This window comes from Mobula hypostoma, chromosome 15 (assembly GCF_963921235.1).
Source record: "Mobula hypostoma chromosome 15, sMobHyp1.1, whole genome shotgun sequence".
Classification (NCBI taxonomy): Eukaryota; Metazoa; Chordata; class Chondrichthyes; order Myliobatiformes; family Myliobatidae; genus Mobula; species Mobula hypostoma.
In genome coordinates this window covers 61,523,368-61,543,048 of record NC_086111.1, presented here as the reverse complement: position 1 = coordinate 61,543,048, position 19,681 = coordinate 61,523,368, and the positions used below count along the sequence as shown (strand labels likewise).

At 43.5% G+C, this 19,681-nt stretch overlaps 1 protein-coding gene across 1 annotated transcript in view; it reads left to right on the top strand.

The window, feature by feature from the left end:
• slc6a11b (solute carrier family 6 member 11b) overlaps positions 1–9,971 on the top strand; it is a 223,071-nt gene extending 213,100 nt beyond the window's left edge. Inside the window, exon 15 of the mRNA XM_063068174.1 lies at positions 8,875–9,971. Within this exon, the coding sequence (XP_062924244.1) occupies positions 8,875–9,033 (159 nt within the window). The 3' untranslated portion in view covers positions 9,034–9,971. The remainder of the gene's footprint in view (positions 1–8,874) is intronic.
• The last annotated feature ends 9,710 nt before the right edge of the window (positions 9,972–19,681 follow it).

The window sequence follows — 19,681 nt, the reverse complement described above, 5'->3', positions numbered from 1 at the left end:
CTTCAGCCACTGTCCGGAGCCCAAAGCACTTTATAGATCCAAAAGACAAAAGTTATTATTCTCTGAACACAGCACTAAATGGCTGATCGTATGAAGTAACGTCTCATGGTCAGTGCCGTGTGTCTAAACAGCTGAAATGTCACCTGTTTTAAGATGGTTAGGGATGAGATTACGGAGTACCTGGAGGCACATGACAAGATAGACCAAAGCCAGCATGGTTTCCTGAAAGGAAAATCATGCCTGACTAATCTACTGCAAATTTTTGAGGAAATTACAAACAGGGTAGACAAAGGAGATGCAGTAGATGTAGTGTACTTGGATTTTCAGAAGGCCTTTGACAAGGTGCTGCACATGAAGCTGCTTTACAAGATAAGAGCTCATGGTATTACAAGGGAGTTACTAGTATGGGTGGAGCATTGGCTGGTCGGCAGAAAACAAGGAGTGGGAATAAAAGGATCTTATTCTGGCTGGCTGCCAGTTACCAGTGGAGTTCCACAGGGGTCGGCATTGGGAGCACTGCTTTTTACAATATATGTCAATGATTGGACTATGGCATTAATAGATTTGTGGCTAAATTTGCCGATGATACAAAAATAGGTGGAGGAGCAGGTAGTGTTGAGGAAATAGAGAGCCTGCAGAGAGACTTAGATAGTTTAGGGGAATGGGCAAAGTGGCAAATGAAATACAATGTTGGAAAGTGTATGGTCAAGCACTTTGGTGGAAGAAATAAAGGGCCAGACTTTTATTTAGATGGAGAGAGAAGTCAAAATGCAGAGATGCAAAGGGACTTGCGAGTCCGTTGTGGGATACCCTAAAGGTTAACCTCCAGGTTGAGTCAGTGGTGAAGAAGGCGAATGCAATGTTGGCATTCATTTCTAGAGGTATAGAATATAAGAGCAGAGATGTGATGTTGAGGCTCTATAAGGCACTCATGAGACCACACTTGGAGTATTGTGTGCAGTTTTGGGCTCCTTATTTTAGAAGGGTTATACTGACTGTGGAGAGGGTTTAGAGAAGATTCACGAGAATAATTCCAGGAATGAAAGAGTTACCATATGAGGAACGTATGGCAGCTCTTGGGCTGTATTCCCTAGATTTCAGAAGAATGAGGGGGGATCGAAACATAGAAAACACACAGCACAATACAGGTCCTTCGGCCCACAAAGCTGTGCCGAACATATCCTTACCTTAGAACTACCTAGGCTTTACCCATTGCCCTCTATTTTTCTAAGCTCCATGTAGCCATCCAGGAGTCTCTTAAAAAACCCTATGGTTTCTGCCTCCACCACCACCAGCCCATTCCACGCACTCACCACCCTCTGCGTAAAAATCTGTCCTCTGTACTTACTTCCAAGCACCTTAAAACTATGCCCTCTTGTGCTAGCCAATTCAACCCTGGGGTAAAGCCTGTGACTATCCACACGATCAATGCCTCTCATTATCTTGTACACCTCTATCAAGTCTCCTCTCATCCTCCATCGCTCCAAGGAGAAAAGGCCGAGTTCACTCAAACTATTCTCAAAAGGCATGCTCCCCAATCCAGGCAACATCTTGTAGATCTCCTCTGCACTCTTTCTATGGTTTCCACGTCCTTCCTATAGTGAGGCGACCAGAATTGAGCACAGTACTCCAAGTGGTGTTTGACCAGGGTCCTATATAGCAGTAACATTACCTCTCGGCTCTTAAACTCAATCCCATGATTGATGAAGGCCAGTGCACCATTTGCCTTCTTAACCACAGAGTCAAACTGCGTAGCAGCTTTGAGTGTCCTTTGGACTCGGACCCCAAGATCCATCTGATCCTCCACACTGCCAAGAGTTTTACCATTAATACAAAATTCTGCCATCATATTTGACCGAGCAAAATGAAACACCTCACACTTAACTGGGTTGAACTCCATCTGCCACTTCTCAGCCCAGTTTTGCATCCTATCAATGTCCCATTGTAACCTCTGACAGCCCTCCACACTATCCACAACACCCCCAATCTTTGTGTCATCAGCAAATTTACTAACCCAACCCTCCATTTCCTCATTCAGGTCATTTATAAAAATCACAAAGAGTAGGATCTCATAGAAACATTCTGAATGTTAAAGGCTGAAACAGATTAGATATGGCAAAGTTATTTCCCATGATAGGGGACTCTAGGACAAGAGGGCATGACTTCAGGATTGAAGGATATCCATTTAGAATGGAGATGTGGAGAAATTACTTTAGTCAGAGGCTGGTAAGTCTGGAATTTGTTGCCACAAACAGCTGTGGAGGCCAAGTCATTGGATGCATTTAAGGCAGAGATAGATAGGTTCTTGATTAGCCAGGGCATCAAAGGGTATGGGGAGAAGGCAGGGGAGTGGAAATGATTGGAGGAATTGGATCAGCCCATGACTGAATGGCGAAGCAGAATCGATGGGCCGAAAGGCCTGTTTCTCTTTCTCTATCTTATGGTCTTTGGTCTTATAGTTCACTTTCCTGCCATACTAAATGGTCACATACTGGATCTTGAGAGCAAGAACTCTTCACTCTTCATTACTGCTTGTGCACCTGACCAGGTTTAAAGCTTTAAGTTTTAAAATTTCGAAGTAAATTGATTCTCAAATTACGTACTTGTTACAATTTACTATCTTGAGATTCATTTTCTTGTAGGCATTTACAGGAAGAAAAGAAATACAATATGATTTATGAAAAATTATGCATAAACATAATTTTTAAAATATTCCAGTGAGGGTAAGAATGGGGTGATCTGGCAGATGAACGCATGGCTGAAGAGTTGGTACGTGATGCACACTTTAAGGTTTTTGGATCATTGTTACCTCTTCTGGAGAAGCTATGACCTGTACAAAAAGGACAGGTTACAGCTGAACCCAAGGGGGACTGATATGCTTGCAAGCAGGTTTGCTAGAGATGTTGAGAAGGGTGTAAACTAATTTGGCAGAGGGCTGGGACACAGAGTGATAGTGCTGAGGATGGGGCATTTGATATACAGTACAACTAGTTGCAATGTGTAGTGAGACTGTGAGGTAGATAATAGGACAAAATTGCAGTCAATAGGATGAATTAAAGTTTAACAGTGGGCCAAAATTGAAAAGGGTGGAAGTGATGCTGATGAGGCCTCCGTCGGTCAAGGTCGACCATGGATGATGCATCCTAGCTATCTGCATACGCAAGCCAGGGCAGTGCAATATGGAGAGCAAGCTGGTGCCCATGTGGCATGCTCCCCCTCTTCACGCATCAGATGAACCCAAAGGAACGGCAGAGACCAATCAAGCAGCATCGCAGGAGTTGCCAGTTAGCATTGAATTTAACTTGGGGACCCCGACTATGGATTTTACCCTCGTGGTTTACTCCCGAAGCCTTCTCAATGAGTGGATATAGCTGTGAGGCAGTGGAGGTTTGAGATCAGACTTTGCTTTCTTCTAGATGAGCTGCCAACCACAGCTGACGAGCCCCATCTGCCCAATGTGACTGGTTTTAAGGCACCAGTAGCCTGCCTTCACCCCTTCTCCTGTCAATAGAAACAGTTCCACTGGGCTTAGTAGCTAAGCCACACGTGAAGGCTAGGAGCTGTACTTGGTGATCAGAGGCTATTTGAGTTGCAAGCCATTTAATAGGTAGTGGGAGCTTGTCCCCACTACCACTCCCAGCTATAGCAACCTTATGAAACTAAAGGGTGATGAATACAGGACTGAAGGTGTTATAGGCCAATTCACCTGACTTCAATGGTTGGTAAAATGTTGGAGCCATTAAATGGGCCAAAGTCAGCAAGGTTTCCTTAAAGGGAAAACTTGCCGGACAAATCTACTGGAATTCTTTGAGGAAATAACAGGCAGGATAGACAAAGGAGATTCACAGTGTGTTGTTTATTTGGATATTCAGAATTTATTGCTTGGGGATTGAATACCAAAGCAAAGATGTTATGTTTCACTTCTAAATGGCCTTTGGTTAAACTTCAACTCGAGAAGTTTTTTTTTGTAAGAAGGAATATGTTGGAAGATGTTTAGAGGAAAATTAATACCTGAAATGGATGGATAATCTTGTGGCAAAAGGCAAGAGGGGTTCTGCTCACCTCCCCTCAATGCCCTCTCGATTGATATTTGATATTTGATTTGACTGGATGACCTGAATTATAAGGAAAGATTCAATGGGTTGGGTCTTTATTCCCTGTAATGTGGAAGATTGAGAGTAGATTTGATCAAGGCATACAAAGTTATGAGGGGTATTGATAGGGCAAAGGCAGGCAGGTTTTTTTTTCACTGAGATTGGGTGAGACTACAACTAGAGGTTATGGGTTAAGGGTGAAAGATGAAATGTTTTAGGGGGGACATCTTCACTCAGACGGTGGTGAGAGTGTGGAACAACCTGCTAGTGGAAGTGGTGGATACGAATTTGATTTCAAAAATTAAAAAAAATTTGGATAGGTACATGGATGGGAGGGATATGAAGGGCTATGGTCCGAGTGCAGGTCATTGGGACTAGGGAGTGTAAATGGATCGCCATAGAATAGATGGGCCAAAGGGCCTGTTTCTGTGTGGTAGTGTTCTATGACTCTAGGACTATCTACCAAAAATGAGAATATGTGATATTCTGTGCAATTTGAATACAAATATAGTTAGTGTTAGATAGTTGACAGCCTTTTAGATGTAACCATGATTGGTTTGGTGAGAATGATGGACAGGTGACAACCTGGGACATCCCATAATCCCATCCATAAATTGAGACAAAAAGCATCAGTTCCAGTGCTCCCGGTGTGGCCTCCTGTATATCGGTGAGACCCAACCTAGATTGGGAGACTGCTTCGGTGAGCACCTGTGCTCTGTCCGCCAGAAAAAGCCAGATCTCACAGTGGCCACCCATTTTAATTCCACTTCCTATTCCCATTCCGATATGTCTATCCATGGCCTCCTCCACTGTCGTGATGAGGCCACACTTAGAGTGGAGGAACAACACCTTATATTCCTCTTGGGTAGACTCCAACCTAATGGCGTGAACATTGATTTCCCAAACTTCCGGTAATGGCCCCCCCCCTTCAACATTTCCTATCCCCTATTCCCTCTCTCACCTCATCTCCTTGTCCACCCATCGCCTCTCTCTGGTGCTCCACCCCCTCTTCTTTCTTCCATAACCTTCTGTCTCCTTCACCAATCAACTTCCCAACTTTTTACTTCATCTCTCCCCCTTCAGGTTTCACCTATCACCTGGTGTTTCTCTCTCCCCTCCCTCCACCTTTTAAACCTACTCCTCAGCGTTTTTCTCTCCAGTCCTGCCGAAGGGTTTCGGCCCGAAACATCAACTGTACTCTTTTCCATAGATGCTTGCCTGGCCGGCTGAGTTCCTCCAGCATTTTCTGTGTGTTGCTTGGATTTCCAGCATCTGCAGATTTTCTCTTGTTTGTGAAAGCATCAGTTGTTAGAATTGTCCCAGTTGTCTCCATTGTCGACATCTCTACATGCATTGTCTGTCTGATGCCTGGTCCATTCACACCATGTCTGCTTTCTGTTGATGGCTGCTCTTTATCATCTGATTGACTCTACACCAGGGGTTCTCAACCTTTTTATATGCCATGGATCCCTACCATTAACGAGGGGTCCCAGATTGGCAACCCCTACTCTTCATGTATTTACCATCATTAAGCTGGCATTTGCTTATCTGCTCCAGCGTTCACTCACAGAGTTTGACTTCCTCCCTGTGACCACGTTCTGTAGCTTTCCTCCAGGTTTTCCGGTTTCCTCCTACTTTTCACTTGGTAGATCAGTGGTCCCCAACCACCGGGCCACGGACCGGTACTGGGCCACAAAGCATGTGCTACCGGCCCGCGAGGAAACAATTTGATTTGGCGATATGAGTCAGCTGCACCTTTCCTCATTCCCTGTCATACCCACTGTTGATTTTGAATGCACGCGAGGTCATTACACACGCGTCATCCATGTCAGCACGGGAAGAAGAGCAACTCCTCGAGCTTGCAAATGATGGCGGGCTGAAAAGTATGTTTGACATAACATCTCTGCTGGCATTCCGGATCAAAGTCAAGGCTAAATATCCCGAGATAGCCTCGAAAGCACTGAAAACGTTGCTTCCATTTCCAACATATCTCTGCGAAGCAGGGTTTTCTGCAATGAATGCAACGAAAACTAAATCGCAGAATAGACTGGACATAAGGAACCCCCTTCGAGTATCGCTGTCTCCCATCACCCCTGGATAGGACCGTGTTGTTGCAGGAAAACAAGCCCAGGGCTCCCACTGATTCAGCGATATTGGTGTGTTGCAGTATGTTCATACATATATGTGTTTTATATGTTCATATAAGGAAAATACGTGCTGTGTGTTTAATATCCGAACGTTACTTAAAATGTTATGATGCTATTGACTTATAAGTGACTTATAATTGACTTATCACTATATTCATGCAAGGAAAATATGTGCTGTGTGTTTCATATTACAATTGTTAGATAAACCCTTTTAGAAACGAAACTGACTGTATTAGCCACTTATAAGTGACTTATAGTTGACTTATCACCTATATTCCGGTCGTGATTAACACCACCCCCCCCCCCCGGAAAGGTTGCCAACTGTCCCGTATTTGCCAGGATATCCTGTATATTGGGCTAAATTGGTTTGTCCCATACGGGACCGCCCTTGTCCTGTATTTCCTCCGCTAAGCTAGAGTGTTCCTATGAAACCTTTCGTGCCGAAATGGCGTAAAGCGAAGAAGCAATTACCATTAATTTATATGGGAAAAATTTTTGAGCGTTCCCAGACCCAAAAAATAACCTACCAAATAACACATAAAACCGAAAATAACACTAACATATAGTAAAAGCAGGAATAATATGATAAATACACAGCCTATTTAAAGTAGAAATAATTTACATACAGTGTACTTTCACTGAGCAGAATCGCCAAAAACGATCTGTAGAAAAAAAATCAGCACGTACACGCATGTGCACACAGGTGCCCGCGCAAGGCTTCCTGGTAGTCTGTCTCGGGGTGAACACAGTGAGAAAGTTGGCAACCCTACACCGCCCCCCCCAGGTCAGCTGGCCGGTCCGCAAGAATATTGTCGATATTAAACCAGTCCGCGGTACAAAAAAGGTTGGGGACCCCTGTGGTAGATTATTTGGCCACTGAAAATTGCCCCCAGAATTTAGGTGAGTGGTAGTTTCTTGGAAAAATCAATAGGAATGTGTGCAGAATAAAATGTGATTAGTGAAGGAATGAATCTCAGGTAGGGTTGTATGTGGTGACATAAATGTACTTCGATAATAAATTTACTTTGAACTTTGATTAGTGTAAGTGGCACTCAATGGTTAGCACAGATTCAAATGGGCAGAAGGTCCTGCCTCCTGAGGTATTACTATGTGACTGTGCAACTCTTAACACATCAATGTTCCTTCATCTCAGTGTGTCTGTATGTATAAAACAATCTACTCCACAGACGCCCTGCAAGAGGACCATAACATTGTTGTAGTTTGGAGGCTTGCATGCCTCAGTGACCCAGAGAGCTACAGTATATTGGCTGGAGTCGGGGATTTACGTTTTGGCTCTTTATCGGTTCACCAGTGCCAAGCAGGCCAAAGGGTAGAGGTCAGACTAAGAGTGTTCCACTGCCCAGGTTCAGGGATTTAGCTCAGGGCGAACAACCCAGACTGGTAAAGCAAAACTGTTACAGAAACAACAGTGATGAACCCTTCTACATCCGAGCGCGCCAATATTCCTGAGTCTCCACCCGGAACTTGCATGACTGACAGTAGTGAAAATCGAGCCACTGGCACGATGAAGGAAGCCCTGAACACTGCCAGAAATGGAAGACCTTCATTGACAGTGGCATAATGGGTAGTAGTGAGACTCCACAGTAACAGCCCACTTCAGTAATAACACCTTGTTTCAGTGCAGCTGTCAGCATAGTTGATAGTGATCCCTGGTTCTGCAGTTGTAATCTTATTTACTGTGGCTGATGTAATGTCAATGAGGTTTACTACGGTAATGAAAAGGATTAAAGGCCGCAGTCTTATTAATAGTCCCTAGTGCCTCTCCTTCTAAACTATAGCTGCAGACTGGATGTTCTCTGTGCTCCTAACACTCTGGGCTAATTCTGCTGCCTTGTACATGAAAGCATGTCCTCAAGGTCAGTGCCTCGATGAAAGCCGGAAGGTGCTTTGTTGGGCCACCTATGAAAGGGTGAAAGTACATCCAACCTGCAGAAATGAGAACCTTTTTACACAGAATGAACGTTCAGCTTGTTCCGCAACCTAACCCCACCTTCTCAAGCCCTAAAAAGGAAGCTGTCAAAATTGACTTGTGTGGGCTTCGGCAGTGAAGACTCACCAGCCCTGAAAATCCTGCTTGGTGTTCAGTCAAGAGCCTTGCTGTCTGCTTGCTGACATTATTGCTGTATTTGTCCGCCAGTACGTACTCTGGTGGTCATACATTGAGTCTCTTCAATCCGTCCCTCGTTGCTAGGAATCAAATGTTGACTTTGTTTCTTGTTTTCACATGAAGGAGAAAATGAGCAGGCAAATAATGATGAGGGGCATTGATCGTGTGGATAGTCAGAGGCTTTTTCCCAAAGCTGAAATGGCTGCTACAAGAGGGCACAGGTTTAAGGTGCTTGGGAGTAGATACAGAGGAGATATCAGGGGTAAGTTTTTTTACACAGGGAGTGGTGAGTGCGTGGAATAGGCTGCCGGCAATGGGTCTTTTAAGAGACTTTTGGATAGGTACATGGAGCTTAGAAAAATAGAGGGCTATGGGTAACCCTAGTAATTTCTAAGGTAGGAACATGTTGGGCACAACTTTGTGGGCCGAAGGACCTGTATTATGCTGTAGGTTTTCCATGTTTCTAAATCTCCTCTTAATAACATCATATTTCAAACCCTTTCAGAAAATTAAGAAGCTTACCACACCCAGTCCCAACCTGCGACGGAAAGGAGTGAAAATATCAGATATGGATGTGTGCTGCAGCACAATCAGTGCCTGTGATGGCAAACTTAAAGGTGATGGGAACATTCCTACCATCACGGAGAAAGAGACACACTTCTGAACAAATCCCTCAGTCTGTTTTGTAAAACAACAGCAAAAACAAAATGCTGTCACTTAATTATAGAGGCCTGCTTGTTTTGCACAAACTTTATTATTAACTTGTTAATTCAAAATTAAGCATTATATACTTGTTTAAAAAGTGACTTTTTAATGATTATATAAATAACTGAATATATATATAGTGCTTGATATTAGAGAGCTCATGCAATAATGTGACACTGGTAAATGTTCTATAGGAAGGTTAGTGTGCAATCAATACCTAATGTGATGTAAAACTTTTATAATTGGAACTCTTTTTCATTATGGAAGGCACAGTTTTTAATGGACAATTTTGCTCATCTGTAAGTTCGTTAAAGACCATTCCAAGTCACAGTGCATGTTTGTGGAGTCATCAAGCCTTCCTATCTATGTCCACAAGGGTAGGTACAACAAAGGTCTCTGATGTTAAGGAGAAAAATTAAATAGACTTCCTGAGTTGTAACTTCTGAATTATTTTTGATGGAATTTTGTTATTTAAGGGCTTTTAAATCGACAATATTTCTATGGGTATGACTTTCCTCTGTATATTTTCCCTAACCAAAGCCCCATAAACATACATATATGATTGGTGTGGTCCAAAATGTTCTATTAGTAAAGTGCTCTGCTTGTAAATGTATGCCATGGACATAAAATAACCCATTACTGATATTTTTTACAACTTTCCTACATTTGTTATTATCTGGGACAAATATTCAAGAAATTGTGGGGGAAACGTTATTTTTAGTTTCTGTGTAAAAGAAAAAACATACTTGGTACATAGTAAGGCCAAGTAATCTGCCCTTTTTAAAGGGATCTGCAACAGTAGATGTGGTGCCACGTTTCACGCACTGGAGAGTCTTGTGGCACAAGGTTCTGTCTGCTTACTCATCATTTTTAAAGATAAATAAAGTTATCGATTTACTTCACGGCTGCCTGTTACTTTTTTTTTGCAGTGAAAAGCAAAAATAAAGATGCTTTCTCTTGGTATTCCAAGCATCCAACAGGTTAGGAGTGCTTCTTGTCCGGCATTCCAGGGAGGTGACCCTGATGTTGAATGGCATCTTCCCTCCACCCTCCCCGCAGACTGGCCACCATTGCTGTAATGGGTTACTAGACCAGACGAGATAATTCACCCACATCTGTAAACTTGTAGATGCTGAGCATCCAAAGCAACACACACAAAATGCTGGAGGAACTCAGTAGGCCAGAGAGCATCTACGGAAAAGAGTGGAGAGTTGACGTTTTGGGCTGAGACCCTACATCAGGACTGGAAAGGAAAGGGAGAAGGAGTCAGAGGAAGAAAGTTGGGGGGGGGCAGAGGGGAGGAAGAAGCACAAGGTGGCAGGTGATCGGTAAAACCAGGAGGAGGTTGGTGAAGTAAAGAGCTGGGATGAAAGAGATAAAGGGTTGGAGAAGTGAGAATCTGATAGGAGAGGACAGAAGACTATGGGAGAAAGGGAAGGGAGAGGAGCACCAGAGGGAGTTGATGGGCAGATAGGAAGAGAAGATATGAGAGGGAAATAAGAAGGATGAAGGGGGTGGGGTGGATAGATCAAGTACTGGAGTTCGCGAAATCAGCGTTTTTGCCATCAGCTTGGAGGTTACCCAACAGAGTATAAGGTGTTGCTCCCCCAACCTGAGTGTGGCCACATCGCAGCAGTAGAGGGTGCCGTGGACTGACAAGGCAGAATGTGATTGGGAAGTAGAATTGAAATGGATGGTCACCAGGAAATCTTGCTTTGTGTGGTGGATGGAGCAAAGGTGGTTGACGAAGCGGTCTCCCAATTTATGTCGGGTCTCACCGATATCTCACTCATTTTCCAATATCCTCCCCAGAATCTCATATTCACCGCTGCTTTTCAAAGTAATGCTTAAAAAATCTAAATAAAAACACAAAATGCTGGAAAAGCTCGGGGAGTCAGGCAGCATCTGAGGATTTAATGTTTCAATCACTGGTCTTTCTTCATAACTTCCTGATATTTAGCCGTGGAGCAGAGGTGCCATTTTAGAAGCCTTCAGCTGATCTGATTTTCTCTAAAGAGGTGAGTGAAGGCCAACTTTCAATAAATGATTAACTTCTAATTCATGGAGCATATACGATCAGTATATTTTGAAATTAGGAGTGTGTGTTATGAGACGTAAATCAATCATTGTAATCTGGGATTTTGATAATGTCAGTCCATAGGAATGGGGAGAAAAATAAAAAGTACTGAGAATATGCAACCAGCTTCAGTGAAAATTTTGCAAAAAGAAACACTATACCTGTTTCTCTTTTTATACATCTTGTCTAAGTTTCTCAACATGTTTCAGTTTTTATTTCAGAACTACAGTATCTGTAGTATTTTATTTTTACAGAGGAATAAATTATATGGTCAGTCAACAGCTCATTTCAATTCCAACTATGGCACGATTTGGAGCAACACACGCAAAAAGTGCTAGAGGAAATAGCAGGCCAGGCAGTATCTATGGAAAAGAGTAAACAGTTGAGGTTTCAGGCCGAGACCCTACTTCAGGCCTGGAAAGGAAGGGGAGAAAGCATTTGCTTAATTTGTAACTTAAACCAATTAACTTGTGCCCTTTTCCTTGTGCTCGTTCCCAATTTTTTTTTTCTTGTTGCTTCTCTATCACATCCATTTCTACAGTAAGGTGGACTGAAATAAGCAGTTTTGGATAAAGGCAATCCAGAACTAGCACAATGAAGGTCCTGAAAATTGGAATTCATTTGGGAAGTAGGTAACAAAAAAGGCACGAGTTATCACCTCAGAGTCCAGCAGAGCTAATTGGATTGAGGGGATGAAGTCTTAGAATAACAGTGTCCCTTGACACTAATAGAATTTCATAACTAATGAGTAAGCCTGACCAACTTCATAGAAGGTTTTCAAAACAATTTTAGCAATCTTATTTGAAAGTCAGAAGAACTGCTGATGTGGGAATCCTGAAGTAAAAATAATGCTTGAAACACTCAGCATGTCAGGCGGCATCTGTGGAAAGAGAAACACACTTAATATCTCAGATTGAAGACAGTTTGTTTTCAGTATTTTCTATTTACACAACAACCTTATTTTACTATCCTAATACACTGAATCTAATGAGCTATGCTGCCTGTATTTTGTCTACCTTCCACATAACCATGAAGGGTAAGTAGGGCAAAAGGGAAATGTCAGAAATTACAATACTTGAGGAACGAGAACAGCATAGGAGCTAAGGTACATCTGTGGAGGTATTTGGGCGATTAGCTCTTGAGCCTGTTCTGCCATCTAACAAAATCATGGCTGATTTGTAAGCTAATTTCAGAAGCCACATATTCCCTGAATCCTTTAAGAGCTTTGGAGAACATCTGTGAAACTCATTTAAATTTACCTGTTGCGGTATCCACGTTTGTTTACAGAGTTGAATTCTGAATTTTTACCATCCTTTGGGTGTAAAGCTGTTTCCTTAGCTGCAGTCTAAGTACCTCAACCAGCACAGTATCAGCTCGCACAAACTCTGCTCCCCACTGTCCAGTGACCAAAAGCCAAAGGGAAAGGGAATGAATGGAAGTGCTATCCAACTGCACCGGACTGTAGAACTATTAGACTCAGGAACTCTGTATCAGTTAATCCCAGCAGCACCCGCAAATTATAAATCTCAGTGCAAGCCACGTTGTGCCCTTTGTGAAAAGGAGTAAGAGAGCTAATCCCACACAATTGCTTACTCTGGAGTGGGAGACTGCTGGGGGTTACTAGTAGCTTAGCAAGGGCCAATAAAAAGAATGAGGTGCAAACAGAGTGGCCAGTGTTAGAGTGGTCAGGCTTGGGCAAGAACAAGCAGATGCATGGCAGATGCAGTTTAATGTGGATAAACGTGAGGTTATCCACTTCGGTGGCAAGAACAGGAAGGCAGATTACTATCTGAATGGTGTCAAGTTAGGAAAAGGGGAAGTACAATGAGATCTAGGTGTCCTTGTTCATCAGTCACCGAAAGTAAGCATGCAGGTACAGCAGGCAGTGAAGAAAGCTAATGGCATGCTGGCCTTCATAACAAAGGGAATTGAGTATAGGAGCAAAGAGGTCCTTCTGCAGCTGTACAGGGCCCTGGTGAGACGACACCTGGAGTACTGTGTGCAGTTTTGGTCTCCAAATTTGAGGAAGGACATTCTAGCTATTGAGGGAGTGCAACGTAGGTTCACGAGGTTAATTCCTAGGATGGCGGGACTGTCATATGTCGAAAGATTGGAGCGACTGGGCTTGTATACACTGGAATTCAGAAGGATGAGAGGGGATCTGATTGAAACATGTAAGATTATTAAGGGATTGGACATGCTAGAGGCAGGAAACATGTTCTCGATGTTGGGGGAGTCCAGAACCAGAGGCCACAGTTTAAGAACAAGGGGTAGACAATTTAGAATAGAGTTGAGGAAAAACTTTTTCACAGAGGGTTGTGGTTCTGTGGAATGCTCTGCCTCAGAAGGCAGTGGAGGCCAATTCTCTGGATTCTTTCAAAAAAGAGTTAGATAGAGCTCTTAGAGATAGCGGAGTGAAGGGATATGGGGAGAAGGCAGGAAAAGGGTACTGATTGTGGATGATCAGCCATGATCACAGTGAATGGTGGTGCTGGCTCGAAGGGCTGAATGGCCTATTCCTGCACCTATTGTCTATTGTCATAGGCAAGAATTTCAGCTTGAGAAGTTAAGGGCAGAACAATTATAGGCAGGATGGTAGTTCAGGCAGTGGAATGCTCCTCCTGTGAGATGTGGGATGTCAGGGACCCTTACAATCTCTCTGATGACTACATCTGCAGGAAGTACATCCAACTGCAACTCCTGACTGACAAGGACAAGGTACTGGAGCTGGACGTACGTGGGATCGTCTGGGGGGCTGAGAAACGTCATGGATGGGACTTTTTCTGAGGTGGTCACACCCACAGTGCAGACTCCAGATAGTAGAAGGGTGACTACCAAATGACCTATCAGGGCACAGCAGCAGCAGGAAGATGCTTGGCACTCTGGCTGGCTCTGACGCTCAGCAAGAAAGGGTGAAATGTAAGACAGCGACAGTGATAGGAGTCTCGATGGTTAGAGGGACAGACAGAAGATGCTGTGGCCGCGAAAGAGAAGCCAAGGTGGTGTGTTATCTCCCAGATGCTAGGGTCTAGGATGCCTCAGAGTGGCTGCAGAAAATTCTCAAGAGGGAGGATGACCAGCCAGAGGTCATGGCGCACATTAGCCCCAATGACAGAGGTAGAAAGAGAAAACAGCATAACCTCCAAGATAGTAACCTCTACATTACCCCCAGTACCACGTGCTAGTTAGGGCAAGAATAGGGTGATAGTACAGATGAGTGAATGGCTGAGACAGTTGTGCATTGGGCAGAGTTCAGATTTTTAGATAATTGGGATCTCTTCTAGGGAGGCTATGACCTGTACAAAAGGATAGGTTGCATCTGAATTCAAGAGGGACGAATATCCTTGTGGGAAGGTTTATTAGAGCTTTTAGGGAGGGTATAGACTAATTAGGCAAGGGGATGGGAACCAGAGTGATAGGGCTGAGAGTGGGGCAGATGGTCTACAAGTCGATGCAGTGTGTAGTGAGACTGTGAGGAAGGACAGGAAGATGATAGAGAAAAATTGCAGATAGTGAGATGAGTATACCGCTGGGGGAAAGATTGAAAAGGGTGATGGATACAGGACTGAAGACGTTATATTTGAATTCATGCACTATATGGAATAAGGTAGATGACCTTGTAGCACAGAGATTGGCAGATATGACAATGTAGGTATCACTGTGTCATGGCATCACAAGAAAGGCAGCGTCCATTATTAAGGACCTCCAGCACCCAGGGCATGCCCTTTTCTCACTGTTACCATCAGGTAGGCGATACAGAAGCCTGAAGGCACACACTCAGCGATTCAGGAATAGCTTCTTCCTCTCTGCCATCCAATTCCTGAACGGACATTGAATCTTTGGACACTACCTCACTTTTTTTTAATATATAGTATTTCTGTTTTGCACCTTTTTTAATCGATACAATATACGTAATTGATTTACTTGTTTTTTTTCTCTGCTAGATTATGTATTGCATTGAACTGCTGCTGCTAAGTTAACAAATTTCCCGTCACATGCCAGTGATAATAAACCTGATTCTGATTCACCCTTACAAAGAAGTGACGTAGGATCAAAAGATGTAGAATCCTTGTGGGTAGAATTAAGAAACTGCAAGGGTAAAAAGATCCTGATGGGAGTTAGATTTCAGGCCTCTGAATGGTAGCCAAGATATGGGGCATAAATTACAATGGGAGATAGAAAAGGCATATGATAAGGACAATGTTATGATAGTAATGGAGATTTCTATATGCAGGTAGATTGGGAAAATTAGGTTGGTGCTGGATCCCAAAAGAGGGAATTTGTAGAGTACCTACGAGATGGCTTTTTAGAGCAGCTTGTGGTTGTGCCTGCTAGGGGAAGTGCAATTCTGGATTGGGTGTTGTGTATTGAACCAGATTTGATTAGGGTAAAGGAACTTTAGGAGGCAGTGATCATAATAGAGTACAGTGTAAACGTATTAGGCACATACTGTATATGTGCCAAAGACCTTTGCACAGTACCGTATGATAGAATACACTCTGCATTTTTTGAGAGGGAGAAGAGAAAGTCAGATATTTCAGTATTAACGCAACATACATCAAAGTTGCTGGTGAACGCAGCAGGCCAAGCAGCATCTATAGGAAGAGGTGCAGTCGACGTTTCAGCTTTCAAATCCCTTACTCACTCTTCCTTCAGTTAGTCCTGACGAAGGGTCTCGGCCTGAAACGTCGACTGCACCTCTTCCTAGAGATTCTGCCTGGCCTGCTGCGTTCACCAGCAACTTTGATGTATGTTGCTTGAATTTCCAGCATCTGCAGAATTCCTGTTGTTTGTGTTTCAGTATTACATTGGAGTAAAGGGAATTACAGACGCATGAGAGAGGAGCTGCCCAAAGATGGTTGGAAAGGGATACCAGCAGGAATGAAGCAGGAACAGCAAGGGCTGAAGTTTCTGAGCGATATTTGGAAGGCATAGGATAGATATATCCCAAAAATGAAGAAGTATTTTAAAGGGTGGATGAGGCAACCGTGACTCAAAATGAAAGTCAAAGACAGCGTACCCCTCGTACCCCATCCGTTATTTATCTATTTATATACACACATTCTTTTTCTCTCTCTCCTTTTTCTCCCTCTGTCCCTCTCACTATACCCCTTGCTCATCCTCCGGGCTTCTCCTTCCTCCCCCTCCCTGATGAAGGGTCTCGGCCCGAAACATCGACTGTACCTCTTCCTAGAGATGCTGCCTGACCTGCTGCATTCACCAGCAACTTTGATGTGTGTTGCTTGAAATTCCAGCATCTGCAGAATTCCTCGTGTTTACGTAATGCTGAGGCTTTGTAAGGCATTTGTCAGACCACACTTGGAGTACACTGAGCAGTTTTGGGCCCCTTACCTAAGAAAAGATGTTCTTGCATTAGAGATGGGCCAGAGGAGGTTCATAAGATTGATTCCAGGGATGAAAGATTTAACGTATGTGGAGCAGTTGATGGTTCTGGGCCTGTACTCGCTAGAGTTTAGAAGAATAAGGCAGGATCTCATTGAAGTCTATTGAATATTGAAATACCTAGAAAGTTGATATGGACAGGATGTTTTCTATAGTGGAGGGGTCTATGACCAGAAGGGAGAGCCTCAGAATAAAAGGACAGAGATAAGAAGGAATATCTTTTGTTGGAAGGTGATAAATCTGTGGAATTTATTGCCACTGATCGCTGTGGATGCCAAGGCATTGGGTATATTTAAAGTAGAGGTTGATTAGTCAGGGCATCAAAGGTTACAGGGAGAAGGCAGGAGAATGGGTTTCTGAGGGATAACAAATCATCCATGATGGAATGCTGGAGCAGATTTGATGGGTTGATTGGCCTAATTCTGCTCCTATTCCTATGGTCCTATGGTCTCATGGATGGAGAGGTCTAGGGAGAAGATGGTTACTCTAGAGAATCCACTGGAAAGCAAAAAATAATTATGATCAATTTTTTTATTTTTTATGTATCAAAATAAACCCGGCTGGTGGCGTAGTGGCATCAGCATCAGACTTCGGGACGAAAGGTCCCGAGTTCGAATCCAGCCGGCTCCCCTGCATGTTTTACATCCGTGCAGGGTTATGAGCTGGTGATCTCTTTGGAAACTCACCCGGCAGAAAGCAATGGCAAACCACTGCTGTAACTTGCCTCGTACATGGTTCCCACTATGTCAGAGGCATGGAAGGAAATCGCCCGCTAACCGAAGAAACTCCGGATGCGACATACCTTTATATATCAAAATAAACTTTATTCATAATAAAGGATTTTTACAAGAATGAACCATGCAATGGCCTCAAATGAGACAAGAACTAGAGGTTAATAGGTTAAGGGTTAAAGGTGAATGTTTAAGGAGAACATGAGGGAGAATTCTTTCACTCACAGGGTGGTAGGAGTGTGGAATGAGCAGAAGTGGTGGACGTGGGTTCGACTTCAAAGCTCAACATAACATTGATTTCAACAATTAAGAGAAATTTGGATAAGTATGTGGATGGGAGGGGCATTGAGGGCTATCCAAGCACAAGTCAATGGATCCAGGCAGGATAATCGTTCAGCATTTTCTAGACAGGCCAAAAGGACGGTTTCTGTGCTGTAGTGCTTTTTGACTCTATAACTCAAATACCTTTTCATTCTTATTTTCATAGACAATAGGTTCAGTAGTGGTCTGTTATAGTTCTTAAAACCAGACTTATGTGGCCCCCTGAGGTTAGGAGAAGTGGTGACTCAACCTCAGGCCTAAAAGTTCCCCTGTCCACTTCACATCGCACTAATGGAAGTTCAGCCATTGACAGATCATGTCAGCCAATGTCCTGGATGTGGGCTGGGACTCAGATTTAAGCACATAGAAAATAGTAGTGGGTACATCAGCAGCATCAATTCATTCAGGAATCACTTTTAGTTGAAAAAGAAACAGAATTTATTTATTTAGCGATATAGTACGGAGTAGGAATTCCTGGTCCTTCAAGCCGCATTGCCCCAGTAGCCCCCTACAAACCCGATTAACCCAGACCTAATCACAGGAAAATTTACAGTGACCAATTAACCTACTCGGTACATCTTTGGACTGTAGGAATAAGGTGAAAGACCCGGAGAAAACCCACGCAGTCCATGAGGAGGACGTACAGAGACTCCTTACAGAACAGCATTAGAATTGAACTCCAAGCTCTGGAACGCCCAGAGCTGTAATAGTGTGATGCTAACCATTGCCCTAGATTAGATTAGATTAGATTACGAGGACACGCAGTCCCCTTTATTGTCATTTAGTAATGCATGCATTAAGAAATGATACAATGTTCCTCCAGAATGATATCACAGAAACACAAGACAAACCAAGACTAAAAAACTGACAAAAACCACATAATTATAACATATAGTTACAACAGTGCAAAGCAATACCGTAATTTGATAAAGAACAGACTATGGGCATGCTAAAAAAAAGTCTCAAAGTCTCTTGAAAGTCCCATCATCTCACGCAGACAGTAGAAGGAAGAGAAACTCTATTCCTGCCATGAACCTCCAGCGTCGCAAACTTGCCGATGCAGCACCCTGGAAGCACCCGACCACAGCCAACTCTTGAGTCCGTCTGAAAACTTCGAGCCTCCGACCAGCCCTCCGACACCGAGCATCGAGCACCATCTCTGCCGAGTGCTTTGACCCCGGTCCCGGCAACAGGCAATAGGCAAAGTCGAGGATTTGGAGCCTTCCCCTCCGGAGATTCTTGATCGCACAGTAGCAGCGGCAGCGAAGCAGGCATTTCAGAAGTTTCTCCAGGTGTTCCTCTGTGCTTCTCACACCTGTCTCCATCAAATCAGGATTGTGCACGGTACCTACTTAACAAATACGATATCATTTCGGAGTGGCCACGTGCGCTGCGTCGCGCCACCATCTTCTCCTCCCCACCATCCCTACAGTGGCATTATGGAAAACACTCTCATCCCAAGCTGAGAATGCTCTCCAGTAATGTAGGGATTGAAATAATTTAGTCTTATGCATACACAGCATCTCACTCCATAGACTCGACTGATTGTAGAGTTACCCAGTTCTCAGAATCAGAAGCAGCTGATGTATGTTGTGAAATTTGTTAAGTTAAATTATAATAAAAAAACATAAATAATCAGTGCAAAGGAGGAAGAGTGAGGTAGTACTCATGGGTTCATGGACCATTAAGAAATCTAATGGCAGAGGGAAAGAAGCTGTCCCTAAAGCATTGAGTGTGCATCTTCAGGCTTCTGTACCTCCTTCCTGATGGTGGTAAAGTGAAGAGGACGTGTCCCATATGGTGAGGGTCCTTAGTGATAGATTCCACCTACTTGAAGCACTGCTTTTTGAAGATATCCTCGATGTTGGGGAGGTTTGTGTCTGTGATGGAGCTGGCTAAATCTACAGCCCTCTGCAGCCTCTTTTGATCTTGAGCATTCTGACCTTCATAAAAAGTGGAGATGAAACCAGTCAGAATGATCTCCATGGAACAGCTGTAGAAATTTGCTGGAGTCTTTGGTAACATACGAAATCTCCTCAAGCTCCTAATGAAGTCGAGCTGGGGCTTGCCTTCTT